Source organism: Hemiscyllium ocellatum, chromosome 13 (assembly GCF_020745735.1).
Source record: "Hemiscyllium ocellatum isolate sHemOce1 chromosome 13, sHemOce1.pat.X.cur, whole genome shotgun sequence".
Taxonomy (NCBI): domain Eukaryota; kingdom Metazoa; phylum Chordata; class Chondrichthyes; order Orectolobiformes; family Hemiscylliidae; genus Hemiscyllium; species Hemiscyllium ocellatum.
In genome coordinates, this window is record NC_083413.1 from 15,247,506 (window position 1) to 15,262,422 (window position 14,917).

The following is a 14,917-nucleotide window of genomic DNA, read 5'->3' on the forward strand; positions in this document are numbered from 1 at the left end:
CCAGATGCTATGGTCTACATGGGTACCAACATTGCAGGTGGAAAGGGGGATGACTTCTTGAAATGTAGAATGGAGAGAGCTTAGCAATAGACTGAAAAGCAGCATCTTTATTTATTTCTCCCAGTATCACATGCTAGTGAGTGTGGAAGTAGGAATATGGAATAAGTTAACACATGGCTCAAGAACTGGTGATGGAGGAAGGAGTACTTTGGATTTCTGTAGTATAGGAGCTCTTTCTGGGATGGATGGGACCTATACAAGAAGGATGGGTTATATCTTAGTTAGATTGTGACTAATGCTCTCACAGGGAGGATATAGACGAGCTTGTTAGAAAAATGGGAACCTGAGAGGGAATTTAGTTTGGTAAAAATAATGACTGCAGATGCTGGAAACCAGATTCTGGATTAGAGTGGTGCTGGAAAAGTGCAGCAGTTCAGGCAGCATCCGAGGAGCGGGAAAATTGACATTTCGGGCAAAAGCCCTTCATCAGAAATAGAGCCTCTAATCCAGGGAATTTAGTTAGCATAATATTAAAAATGGTTATCCTGGAACTCCCTCCATCATGGCCCTCTGACTGTACCTATGTCAAATGGACTAACCAGCCAACAATTTTTCCGCAGGATAGAGGGCATACGTTCAAGGTGGGAAACGGGGGTGGGTGGGGGGTGGATGGGAGATACAAAAGGGTCCAGAGGGCATTTTTTTTTCTCAGTGGTGAGTGTCTGGAACAGGCTGCCAGAGGTAGTGGTGGAGGCAAGTACAATATCATCATCTCAGAAACACTTGGACAGATACGTGGATGGGATGGGTATGGCGGGATACGGACCAAACGCCGGCAAAAGGAACTGGATTATTTGTGAAAAGGATAAGTTGGGCCGAAGGGCCTGTTTCCATGCTGTAAACCTCTGACTCTGACTTCAGATGGCAGCTCGCCACCACCGTCTGGAGGGCAACTCTGATTAGAAATCCTCCCCCCATGATTGAATCCTTAAAAAGGTAAGCTGTAAATTAAAGTTGAGAGCAGCAGAAACAACCACTGTCAAATTACAGGTGAATGTCAGAAAGGCAGAATTGTCTGAATGCACTAGCAATCTCAACAAGATGGATGAATTGATGGTGCTAATAGATGTAAAAGGGTATGACTTATTTGTCCTTTATTGGAGAAATGGCTGTAGGATGACTTAAGACTGAACTAAATATTAAAGGATATTTGGCATTCAAGAAGAAAAGGCAAAATGGTATTTAGGATTAGTGTGTAGTTGAGACAGGACCTCTGATTGGAAGAACAAATAGAATTTGTTGCATGGAGCTCCAAACAAAATAGCAAGTGGCAACAGATTGTAGACAGCGTGGTTTAAAAGCCACTACACAGTACAGGATCAGAGACTCCGGGCAACACAGTGGCTCAGTGATCAGCACTGCCATCTCAAAGCACTAGGAACCCAGGTTCAATTCTAGCCTTACGCAAATGTGCAAACTCCACACGGACTCCGTGTCTGCGTGGGTTTCCTCCCACACTCAAAAGATATGCAGGTTGTGTTAAATCACCCTGTAATGTCCAGGGATGTGCAGGCATAAATTATGGAATTAGATGTTCATGTAACAAGGATGATGCAATTAAATATGGATAACTTGAAGCTACTGACTTCATGGATAATACTAATAATAAAACAAGCTGTCTAGGAAGAATCTGGAAATGTGTTTGACCAACATATTGAAGAAACAAACTATTTTACATCAAGGGGTGTGATACAATGAAGAAAAGCTGATTTAATAATAAAATTAATTTTTGGGAATAGTGGCTATCATATGATTTAAAATTTTCAATTAAGCTCAAAAAAAAGTATAGTTCATTCTGAAGCTATTCTGAGTCAGTCTTAAATCTAAAGTTAGAAGGAGGAAGTTGACTTTGCTGGATTGGGAAAATACAATAAAAGTTTTGTTAGTAGTCAGACAGTGGTTGGTAATTAGAGAATTAATGCATGGCATTCAAAAAAAAAAGCCTCCTTTTAAGGCAAAGATATCCTACAGGAAAAGCAAGAGAGTGGTGCTTAAAAAGGAAGATAATTTTGTTTTGTATCATAGGAGGCTTAAAAAAATAGAAGTTATAAGTCTGAGGATTGGAAAATATTAGAATTCAGCAACTAAGGGCCCAATACATTTATAGAGAATATGAATGTAAAATAATAAGAAACATGAAAACAGATAATTAAAGCTCCTAAAGACATGGAAAAGGAAAACATTGGCAAAGGCATATGCAGAGTGAGTGAGGACGGCAGATGCTGGAGATCAGAGTCAAAATGTGTGGTACTGGAAAAGCACAGCAGGTCAGGCAGCATCCGAGGAGCAGGAGAGTCAGCTGCCTGGCCAAAGACAAATGTGGGTCCATTCCCAGTTAAAGATGGGAGAAACTTGGGAATTGATTATGAACATTGGAAAGTCTTGCTAAAGCTATACAAGGCAGTAGTCCGGCCACCGCAGGTACACTGAGCAGTTTTCGTTTCCATTATCAGAGGAAAGTTTTAATGGTATTACAGGGAGTCCAGGAATGGTTTACTGGTTTGATTCTGGGTATAAAGGAATGTTCTTATGAGGAGAGATTGTGTATGTTGGGCTTTTTGCACATTGGTATTTAGGGGAATGAGAAGAGAACTTATTGAAACAGCAATTCTAAGGAGATTTGGGACTTTTTTCACTGGACGGTTGAGCTTTATGGGTGTTTAGAAAATCCTCTGGAATATGGATAAGGTGAGTAGCAAAAGTTTTTTTTCCCCTAAGGTGGGAGAGTTCAAATATAGTGGGCATATTTTTAAGGTGAGAGATGAAAGGTTTAAAAAGTGCAAGGGGGGACAACTTTTAAGCAATGCTTAATAAACAGACTTGAGAGAAAGAATAAATGGATCATTCTGAGGTTGGTATGGTGCTTAGGCCAGTTCCTCATAATCAATATTAATCATTTGAATGCGGAAACCAAATGTAATATTTCCACTGTAGAAATCTGAGAATACTGGAGTGTCTCATAACTGCAGCAGCATTTTGGGTGAGTGAGTCATGTGTTGAGTAATGTTGTCAAATTTAGTTAACCTTCAAACCAGATTGTGACTGTCTCAGTCCAATGCCCACTGCGCTCCCAAACAGTCCTATTATCATTACAGTGGTCAAACTTCATTGCCCTTCATAGATTGAGCAACTAGTGCTCTCTGCCAATAATTCTTTATTAACCACTATTGAATCAATTCCATTTCTTTAGAATAACTGATTTTTGTTTTGGACGTTAAAAGTTTCTTGTATACTACTGCATATTTGTGAGCAGGTGTTACCTCACTGCACTTCTGCAGACTGTTTGTGGTAATTGTTATCAAGTGCAAGAGTACTGGTTAGTGGCAGTAGGAAGCATTACAACATGACCTGTTTATTTCATTGTAAGTCAGCATATTTGCTCTGCTCAGCTCTGCTGGGGTACTTCCTCTCTCACTCACAGGCTGTGTGTTTTTAAACTGGGTTTGCTGACCCCTGAAGTCTGCCATCTTCAAATGCTTAAATCTCCAGGTTACTAATATGAGCAGCTCCAGACAGCAATCACTGGGCTGATTTTTTTTTTTAAAAACCAAACAAGATCTGTGCTTTTTGATTTCTTCCCCCCTGTTTGTGAATGGGTCTGTTAGCCTGATGTTCTGTCTGTTGCTATAAAAGAACTCTCGCGGTCATTTTGACTAAGAGCAGTGGGCTTGCCCAGTTCACGTCCTTCTCTCAAATGACGCAGTTGTAACATTGTGGGTGCAGGAGCATTGTGGTTGTGTTGCACAGTCAGTAAGTGGGAGATTACTAAAAATGAGACATAAGTTTAAACCTGAGCATGATTGCTTGGAGATTTTGAACTCTGATCGTTCAGTGTATCAATTAGAATGCCAGAACTGTGTCAGTGAAGGTGTCCATGCAACTGCTGGATTAATAGAAAAACTTACTGTCCTTTGGGAAAGGAAATCTGCCTTTTTACCTGGTCAAGTCTAAATTTGGGCAGCACGGTGGCTCAGTAGTTAACACTGCTGCCTCACAACGCCAGGGACTGGGGTTTGATTCCAACATCTGGCGACTGTTTGTGTGGAGTTTGCACATTCTCCCCGTATCTGTGTGGATTTCCTCTGGGTGCTCTGGTTTCCTCCCACAATCCAAAGGTGTGCAGGTGAGGTGAATTGGCCATGCGAAATTGCCCATAGTATTCAGGGATGTGTAGTTTAGGTGCATTAGACTGGGGTAAATAGAGGGAAATGGGTCTAGCTGGGTTACCCTTAGGAGAGTTGGTGTGGACTTGTTGGGCTGAAAGGCCTGTTTCTACACTGTAGGGATTCTATGAACATGTGACTCTGGACTCTTCTGAAATGGCCAAGCATGTCCTTCAGTTAACAAGAAGGCAGCTGACTATCACTGTCTCAAGGTAGGGCCAGTAGCTGTTGACTTTGTCAGTGATGCTCACAACCTGTCGATGATTAACCCAGTCAGTAATCTCACTGACTCTGTTGTAGGACCTTACTGTGAATTGGATGTGGTATATATTTAAGTTCTTCGGGTAAAAAATTAGATCTGCAGATGCTGGAGATCACAGTTGAAAATGTGTTGCTGGTTAAAGCACAGCAGGTCAGGCAGCATCCAAGGAACAGGAAATTCGACGTTTCAGGCATAAGCACTTCATCATTCTTCCTACATGGACAGCCAGATGATCCCCTGTTGAGCTTGAGACATGGAGGAGTGTTTGCCAACATTCTGTGGATGTTATTGGATTTCCATCAATGAGAATAGTTTTGATAATGCAGCGCGAGTAATCTTCAATTTCCTTTTTTCAGAAATGAAACCGTATGATCTCCTGTCGAGAAAAAGTGCAACTGAACTGAATGCTGTCATCATTTCCATTGAGTAAGAACTTATAATGCTTTGCTCTCACTAGGGAACAATGTTGGAGAGTGCCTCATTACTTTTCAACCCCATTTTAACCACACAAAGTACTTAAAAATAACACTTGTGTAATCGATTCTGGAATTATCCAGGATAATTTTAAGATAGTAAGGCATAGATTTGGACTTATGAGGATTGTTGCTTGGCATTTTGAACTTAATTGCATGAGATGTTTTCAACAAACTAACTTGTTGTACGGCACAAGATGAATACATGATGAGGGGTGTGCGGGTGAATCAAACATACAAAGGCAAGAGCTTCAGAAAAGAGGAATGCTGCTGCAAAAAAGGTGCAACCAATTGATTAGTCAACATAGATTATGAAAATAAATGGCTATTCTAGGGTGGTTCACACATCCATGTTTATTAGTTATGCTTTGAATAGGTTGTGGGCAGTGTTTAATACTCATCCCTCCTTGCCTTGAGGTGGCCTTGAAGCACTTGTTTAGTTCAGAGGAACGCAGCTAGTTCAGAGAGCAGCTAAGAATCCACTGTGTTAGTGTCAGACTGGAGTTACAAACAAACTCTGACTACATTCAAACAGCTATTCCCTTTTTTTTCTGAAGGATATTGGTTAACCAGTTTCTTTTTAACAATGATCTGAAAAGGTTTTTTTTGTTAGCTCCATTTTAAACTAAAACTTTAGAAATAAACTAATTTTGAACTCTCTTCAGCTGTTAGAGTGGAATTTGAATTCACATTCTCTGTAATATTAGTCCAGGCTTCTGGATTCCGATAATCGCCACATATCTAGAGTGAGCTTGTCTAATCTGTTTCTATTGCCCTTTTTTCTGTCATGAAATGATGAACACTGCGTACATCTTGTGTACATCATGTGCACCTCATCTCTTAGTGCACACACCGTCACTGGGTACTCCCTAAGTTACTAACTGAACCCAGGAGCTATTTCTCTGGGTTTGTTAGTAGGCAGTGCCTGATTGAAGGATGGCATCAGGAGGTGTGGAGACTTGTGACTGGGAGACACCCCTCTGCCCTTTCTGCTTAATCTTGCTCAATTGTACCCCTCCCTTATAACCTGAACCTGCCGTCATTCACCTGTGGCCTTGCACGAGCATGTGCACGCGCGCGCGCACACACACGCCATTCAGAACATTGAGACAGCTGTGCCATGTTAGTACTGCCATAACTGATCTTTTTGTTTCAAAGTCCACATTCCCAACCATCCTCAAAACCCTCTGACTCCCCTGTCCAACAAAATCTAACTATGACCTCACCACCTACACCTTCTGAGGCAGACAGTTGCCCAGTCACTCCCCTCAGCTCTGTCCAAATTGTTCAGCAGCACCTCTATGGCTCTGAAGGTGCCCACAAGAGGAAACCACCTTTCCATATCTACCTTGTCCATTCTATTCACAATCTTGAACAATTCAATCAAGCCACCCCTCACTCAGAATTTGGCAGTCAATCTGATAATGTAAATAAAATAATACTCTGCTTTTTTTTAATGCACCACCTTGACATTTTCCCATACTATACCTCACCTGCCAGATTTCTAGCCTCTGAGGTGCTCTTGTAGCCACTGTATTTATAAGACCAATCTAGTTCAGTTTCTGATTGATTTATAGTGAAGGATTCAGTGATAATTTTTACTATTGAATGTCAAGGGGTGATGGTTAGTTTGTCTCCTACTGGAGTTGGTCATTGCCTGGCATTTGAGAGGCATGAGTATTACTTGCCACTTTTCAGCTCAAACCTGCTTCTTGCCCATATCTGATGAGCTGTAAATGGTGCTGAACATTGTGCAGTCATTAGAAAATATCCCTACTCTGACCATGTGATAGAGGGAAGGTCATTGATGAAGCAGCTGAAGATGATTGGGCCGAAGACACAATGCCGCAGAACTCTGCAGAGATGTTCTAGAGCTGACCACTAAAGCATTTTCCTGTGCTGGGAATGATTCCAATCATCAGACGGTTTCACCTCATTTCCCATTAATTCTAGTTTTGCTATAGCTCTTTGATGCTACATTCGGCCCAATACAACTTTGATGTCAAGGGCAGTCATTCCCACCTCACTGCTGAAGTTCAGCTCTTTTGTCAATATTTGAACCAAGGCTATAATGAGGTGAGGAGCTGAGTGATAGAACTGGCAGAACCCAAACAGGGCATCACTGAGCGGGTTATTTCCGAGCAGCTGCTGTTTAATAGCACTGCCAATGACACCTTCCATCACTTACCTGATTCCAAAAGCAAATTAACAAAACGCTATGTTAATCCATCCCAGGTGAGTCCAGTTATTTATTGAATACGCATTCTTGTAGTAAGCCATTTATCCACAGGTTTGCATGGTCCATTGGTTTTACATGCAAGTGAAAGGGAGAAAATATACTCTAAAAATTTGGTAAAACATTTTACCCTACCCTACAATACTGCACAACAATTGCTGGTGTCTGTGTACGTGATGTTCAAGTTATTAATACAAAAATTATGTATAATAGACAAGAACAACCTACATTAAAAAATCTGCCATAGCTTCGTGAGACATTCCAAGGTAGTTAATCTGCTTCAGAAGATGAAAGAAATTAGCACTGAGCCACATCAGGAGATTTTAAGACAGGTAACCGATTTTAAAATTATTCAAAAAGGCAGACTTTAAAAAATGACCTGTGGGAGGGGAGGGAAAAAGAGAGAGACTTAGAGTCATAATCATACAGCACGGAAACAGACCCTTCAGTCCAACACATCCATGCCAACCAGACATCCCAATCTGACCTAATCTCTTTTGTTTTAATTTCTTCTTGGGACAAGGGCATTGCTGGCTAGGCTGGCATTTATTGCCCATCCCTATTTGCTCAGAAGGCAGTCAAGAGTCAATCCCGTTGCTGTGGGTCTGGAGTCACGTGTAGGCCAGACAAAGTATAGATGGCAGATTTTTACAGCAATTGGCAATGGATTCATGGTCATCATTAGAACATAGAACTTTACATTGCAGGTTCTTCAGCCCTTGATGTTGTGACGACCTGTGAAATTAATCTGATGCCCATCCAACCTAAACCATTCCATTATTATCCATATGTATGTCCAATGCCCATTGAAATGCCCTTAACGTCAGCGAGTCTACTATAGACCATTCCACACCCTTAATATTCTGAATAAAGAAACTACCCCGATATCTGTCCTAAGTCTATCTCCCCTCAATTTAAAGCTATGTCCCCTCATGTTAGCCTTCACCAGCCAAGGAAAAAGACTCTCACTGTCCAGCGTACCTAACCCTCTGATTATCTTATGTCTCAATTTAAGTAACCTCTCAACCTTCTTCTCTCCAATGAAAACAGTCTCCATTCCCTCAGCCTTTCCTCGCAAGACCTTCCTTCCATAACAGGCAACATCCTAGTAAATCTCCTCTGAACCTTTTCCAAAGCTTCCACATCCTTCCTATAATGCGGTGACAAGAACTCCACGCAGTATTCCAGGTATGGTCTTATCAGTGTCTTGTATGGCTGAAGCATGACCTTGTGGCTCTGAAACTCAATCCCTCTATCAATAACTACCTACACAGCACATGCCTTCTTAACCTCTGAATCCAAGTTCCACCATCTGCTGTGGTGGAATTCAAACCTGAATCCCCAGAACATTTCCTGGATCACTGGATTAACAGTCCAGTGATTAATACTGCCAGACCATTGCCTCTCCAATTTGCCAGCACTTGGCCCATATCCCTCTTAAACCTCTCCTATTCATATATCCATCCAGATATCTTTTTAAATGCTATAATTGTTGCAGCCATCTCTGGCTGTTCAGAGGGAATTGCAACTTAGGGTGTAAGTAGTTGAATCCTTAACCCCCAAAATCTTCTGAACTCCATGTATGGTAAATTATTGGAAGGCCAATGTTATATTCCATAGACAGTCAACATTCAGCTTCTGTTATCACCACTGATTGGTATCAGTCATGTCCAAAACACTCAAATAAAACCAATCTGAAACAAGAATAGAAATTTTTGGAGAAACTCCACAGATCTGACAGCACCTGTGGAGAGAAAGTAAAGTTAACATTTCAAATCCAGTTTGCTTCCTTAGAACAGAAACTCCAATACACTTGTTACTTTCCAGATATCGATTAGCACCAGAGCATCACTTCCCTGATCAGTTCAATGACGTTTACACTGTGGTGAAGTACTTCCTACAGCGAGATGTCTTGGCACAATACTCAGTGGATCCAGCTCGAGTAGCGGTGTCAGGAGACAGTGCTGGCGGGAATTTGGCTGCTGCAGTAGCCCAGCAGGTACAGTTACAAATACAGTAATAGCTTGTGACTGGTCACAATACTGTGTGTTTTGGGTGTGCTTAAATGATGTTGAAATTCATTTCATTAAATGGGAACATTATTTTCCCATGGCTTCTGCCAAGTGCTGCTTTTGTTTGGTTTTGAATCATAAAGAAGGAAGCCATTCAGTCCATTGATCACCTGAAAGGAACTGTCCCTTTAGTTTGTATCCACTCCTACTCTATGGCCCTGAATGTATCTTTTCCAATTCAGTGTTTGGGCTTAGTCTTTGGAATTCAGATGGTGCAAAACTGAACATGTTCTGCTGCTCACCAATGGAACAGGTTCATAGAATGTTTACAGCACAGAAAGATGCCACTTGACCCCTCGTGTCCACACAGCTATAATGAGCCCAGTCATTCCCACTTTGCAGTGTTTGGTCTGTGGTTTTACAGGTTACAGCTGTTGACGTACACACCCAAACAACTTTCTCAATAGTTTGAGAGCTTTCATCTCTACTACCATTTTAGGCAATTAATTCCTCTCATTGACACCCTCAAGGTGAAAAGGCTTTTCTTTAATTATCTTCTAATTCTCAGACAAATTACTATAAATCTATGCCTGATGGCCACAGATCCTTCTGCTAGGTTACATCATATCTGCACTTATCAAGGGCTCCCTCTATCATGTACATCAATCAAATTTCCCTCTTTACCTCCACCATTCCAAGAGGAAATGATCTGAATCTATCCAATTTTTTTCCTCATGGTTGTATTTTACCAGTCTTGTATACCTCTCCTGCACCCTCTCTAGTGTAATAACATTCTGTCTGCAATGAAGTGATCAGCTTTTCACCCAGTACTGAGGTTGTGTAGACCCACAGAGTTTGTAGCACGGAGTGGACCTGTTGGTCACATTCTTGTGTTGCTTTGCTGTCACCCCTGGGTATGTGGAAGGCAGGGGGCAGTTTGTATTGAGTGAGACTCCAAGCAAAGGCTTCAAGTTACTTAATTTCATGTTCTGCAAAGGAGAAGAGGAAGCAACATCAATTTGGAGATAATTGGCACCATAAGACAGTGCTATTGACTCTCTTTTGCTATAAATTGTTATCAGTTTCCATCTTTCCCCAGTTAGTAACACAATGTCCAAGCCCTCCATGTAGCTAATCCAGAAAGTCTATGTAGCTTCCAACAAGGAGTGAACATTGTCCAATAATATAAGGGTCAGAAAGGATCCAAGAAAGATTGTTCTGAGAATGGGATAAAATTGTGTTGGATTAAAGATACAAGTCATCATAATCCTACTGGACCATTGGGCTATGTCCCCATTTGAGAGAGATGCTTGTTGGTGGTTTAACCTCCCGACACCTCATGCAAGGGAAGAGGTTGAGAAGGAGAGTCCTTCATGGTTACCTTAGCCATTGCAAGAATTGAACCCGTGCTGTTGGAATCATTCTGTATTACAAACTGGCTGTTGGAAAAGGGATAGGGAAGAGGTGGAAGTATAAATCCTTGATTGCTACCAGTGTGGGACCAGGAATAGAAACCATTGCATGCAACTCGTTGACAGGGGAGACATGATACAGGAAATCCATCAACTATGTCAGGGTGTGGAATAGGTTAAGATGGACAGGGAGGGCAGATCTGTCCTCGTCAGCCAGTAAAGTGTGTAGCATGATTGTCTGTGGTTAGCACTGCTGTCTCGCAGCACCAGAGACCCACCCTTGGGGACTGTCTGTGTGGAGTTTGCATTTTGTCCCTGTGTCTGCATGGGTTTCCTCTGGGTGCTCTGACATCCCCCCATCGTCCAAAGATGTGCAAGTTACGTGGGCTGGCCATGGTAAAAGCCCTGTTGGTGGGGGGCACCTGTGTAAGATGCTCTTCAGAAGATCAGTGCAGTTGAAGGGCTGTATAGCCTCTTTCTGCACTGTAGGGGTTCCAACATGCTGTTCATGGTTTTGCTAAGAGCTGCTTTGTTACTGTGGTTGCCTTCACGTTATCAGGGACACTATCAACATGAATAATCAAATTACTGCTGCAATTCAATTTAACAAACTATAATGAACCCAAGATAATCTTTTGAAATAACATTGTACTGTTTATAGGCTTTACATTTAAAGAAAAGCAAATAAACAGAGTTAAAATGGGCGAGACAGGCTTAAATTAAAAAAAAATGCCTCACATTGCAAACCAGCTGGCCAGTTAATTCATCCCCAGCATCGAGACATACAGAGACACAATAGAATTAAAGTGATATGCTTCAGTCTAGATTAGCTAAAATGAAAGCAGAAAATGTTGGCGATGCTCAGCTGGTCCTGCCTCTCTCTCTGCCTCTCTCTCTCCCACGAATGCTACCAGACCTGCCCAGGGCTGAGTTTTGTTAACATCTCAATCACATCTCAGAATGCAGAACCCACTCAATGGTTTATCAGTTTAGAATAGGTGATAAAGGCTGAAGTGAGGCTGGAGTCTAATAATCTCTTGATTAGAAACTGAATTAAGTTTGATCTATAGCTTGACTTGAACAACATTGGGATTAATTATTTACCAGATTTCAGTGAGGAGCTTGTTAAATTTATTATTCCATTTCAGGTTTGCAGTTTTCCTCACTGGGAAGTGATTAAGATTGTGATGTAATATTGTACAAACATATCTCTATGCTAACACCTCTTGTGTGGTTGTCTTGGAAATTCATTAAGGGGATATTTTGCAGATTCGGGAGGACCGAGAAGTTCAAGTTGAGATCAAAGTTCAGGCGTTAATCTACCCTGCACTTCAGACCATTGACTTTAACACTCCTTCCTACCAGCAAAACGAGAACATGCCAATTCTGCCCAAGACCTTAATGGTCAGGTTTTGGAGTGAATATTTTAGCTGCGACAAGTCGCTGCTGAACAAGATGATGGCCAACAGCCATGCCACCCAGGAATCGAAGGACCTGAGCATCTTTGCAAACTGGAGCGTCCTCCTGCCGATGGAGTTCAGGAAGCACTATTCATACGTCCCACCGGGCAGCGAGAGCGCAGAGCTATCCGGGAGGGTTCCTGGGGTGTTTGACCCAAGGGCTGCTCCCCTGCTGGTGGGGGATGAGAAACTCCGGGCTCTGCCGCGGACCTACATTGTAACCTGTGAGTATGACGTACTGCGGGATGATGGGGTCATGTACGCCACAAGATTGAAGGTGGCAGGGGTCCAGGTCACACACGAACATTACGAGGACTCCTTTCACGGTGCCATGATGTTCAACACGTGGCCAACCGATTTTGCAATTGGCCAGAAAATTATAAGCCATTACATTGAGTGGCTGCGAACGAATTTGTAAATAAATTGCCACCCCAATCAACCCTCCCAATCCCCCAAACACACACCCTCAGCATCCTGCAAAAATCCCCGCAGTGCCTCTTCCGTACCTGCAAATTCTTGGCAAATGTTTCTATGTTTTTGCTGCCCACACCCATTCCCTATCTGTATTTAGTGTTAAACATTATGGAAATGCACTTGGTCAGGGCCCGTTATGACTTTCAATGGCAGACCTAAAGGAACATAGGAGATTGTCATTCGCTTATACCTGGGCATGGAGACCTGGTCTATGGGTGTGACCATTCAGCCCATCCAATACCAAGATCAGGGGAAAACGGTGGATACCACTCAATTGGACCTCACTGCTTTGCATGTTAACTGCCCCAACCTCCTGCCCTAATGTGGTTCATCCTTCAAGGTGAAGCCTTCCTCGTCCATCATCTGGCCTGTCTAGCTGAGTTGCGGTGGTTACTGAGGTGATGTCTGAGGCCGTTACGCGCTCAAAAGATTCTCCTTCCAGCAAGGTGTGGAACCACAGAAGATTGAGTTTCGGGCCAGTTGCTTGCTTGTGATCCTCTCCTTGTGCTCTCTGGCTCTGATTTGGACTTGTTTGTGAAGGAAACTGTGAGGCATTTGTAGATTTTGAGTGAGGTTTTCCGGAGACTTGAAGTCCATATCAGTCAAATTCCTCAGTGAAGTGTTTAGAATGACCTTGTAATGTTTCCCCATTAGAACACATCCTAGCTGTCCAGGTTAATTTGCTTTGTTAAGTGTATAACTATTTACAAGACCACTCCTGAACTGGACTTAATTTATTCTTTAATACTCGTTGACAGGATGAAAGTGATGCTGGGGCTTGGCTAGCATTTATTGCCCAGAGGGCAGTTAATATTCAACACATTGCTGTGAGTCTGCAGCCACCTGTAGGTCAGACCAGGTAAGGATGGCAATTTCCTCCCGAGAGCATGTTGTATCAAACTCTGTTTGAAATGCTCTGCTCAGCCCGAGCCTGATAAGCTTTTTGTGTGAGAGAGTTGTAGATTTCCATGACTGTTTTGTGTGAAGAGGTGCATCTTGCCCTCTGGCCACGAATTGTTAGGTTCTGCCCATCTTCTACACTTACCCACTTGTGGAAATGGTTTCTCTATTAAATCCTATAATTACCTTTAATGAATTAGATCTTTTAAACACAACGGTCAGAATCCCAATCTATCTGCCTCAGTTTCATAATTTAACCCCTGAAGTGCCTAGTGGTATTCTGCTGTATTTTCTGCAAATCGAATATATGTACTTAAGGAGACAGTCCCCAGAATTGGTGTCTGTATCTTGAACAGATCTACTTGCAGATCAATAAAGCTGTGAAATGATTTTGTTATTTTTTGTTATGAATATTTCTGGGTGTTTTCCTGCTAAAACCATATGGTCTGATCCCTAAAACCAGTCAAATCAGAAATCAGTCTTTGTACATGCCTATCCTCAAACCAACAATTAATGCTCCATTCTGTTGTATATTGTCTGTTCTGGCTCTGGTTATGCATGTAAAACAATAGGACAATAATCAAGTGCCATGTTATGTATTTACCCTGTCCTGTTTACACACTGACTGCATAACACAAAGGAAAATGTTATATCTTGTTCTTTGTATTTCCATGTGATAAATAAAATTTTGTCTTAAAAACAAGCTCGTTTTTCCATTTGAGTTTGAGTATATTGTTATCCTGATACTAATCTTTTTTTTGGTTGCTCTCTTGAGGCGTGGGTGTTGCAGGCTGAGCAAACATTTATTGCCCGTTCCTAATTTTTAAAAATTCGTTCACAGGGTGAGGAGCCTACAACTATTGCCCATTCCCAAGTTAAAAATCAACCACATTGTGTTGTGGGTCCAGAGTCGCCAGGCCAGTTAAGCATGGCAATTTCCTTCCCTGAAAGATATTAGTGAACCAAAAGGTTTATTTTTGCCTGACATTTGATTCAATAATTCCAGATCTGTATTGAATTGAAATTCCATCTGCTGTGGCAGGGTTTGAACTCAGGTCCCCAGAACATTACCTGGATCTCAGGATTAACAGTCCAGCAATAATACCACTAGGTCTTCACCTCCCCTTATTTATATAAATGACTTTGATATGAGCAAAAGAGGTATAGTTAGTAAGTTGACACTAAAATTAGAGATGCAGTGGACAGTGAAGAAGGTTACCTCAGGTTATAACAGGATCTTGGGCCAATGAGCTGAGGAGTGGCAGATGGAGTTTAATTTAGACAAATGTGAGGTGCTGCATTTTGGAAAGCAAATCTTAGTGGTAAGGTTCTAGGGAGTGTTGCTGAACAAAAAGACCTTGGAATGCACGTTCATAGCTCCTTGAAAGTGGAGTCTCAGGTAAAAATCACACAACACCAGGTTATAGTCCAACAGGTTTAATTGGAAGCACACTAGCTTTCGTAG

General features: G+C 41.9%; 1 protein-coding gene across 1 annotated transcript in view; it reads left to right on the forward strand.

Annotated features, from left to right (window-relative positions):
• Window positions 1-14,118, forward strand: part of aadac (arylacetamide deacetylase) — a 64,183-nt gene extending 50,065 nt beyond the window's left edge. The window contains exons 3-5 of the mRNA XM_060834564.1: window positions 4,842-4,911; window positions 9,022-9,193; window positions 11,888-14,118. Coding sequence (XP_060690547.1) covers window positions 4,842-4,911; window positions 9,022-9,193; window positions 11,888-12,496 — 851 coding nt within the window. The 3' untranslated portion in view covers window positions 12,497-14,118. The remainder of the gene's footprint in view (window positions 1-4,841; window positions 4,912-9,021; window positions 9,194-11,887) is intronic.
• The last annotated feature ends 799 nt before the right edge of the window (window positions 14,119-14,917 follow it).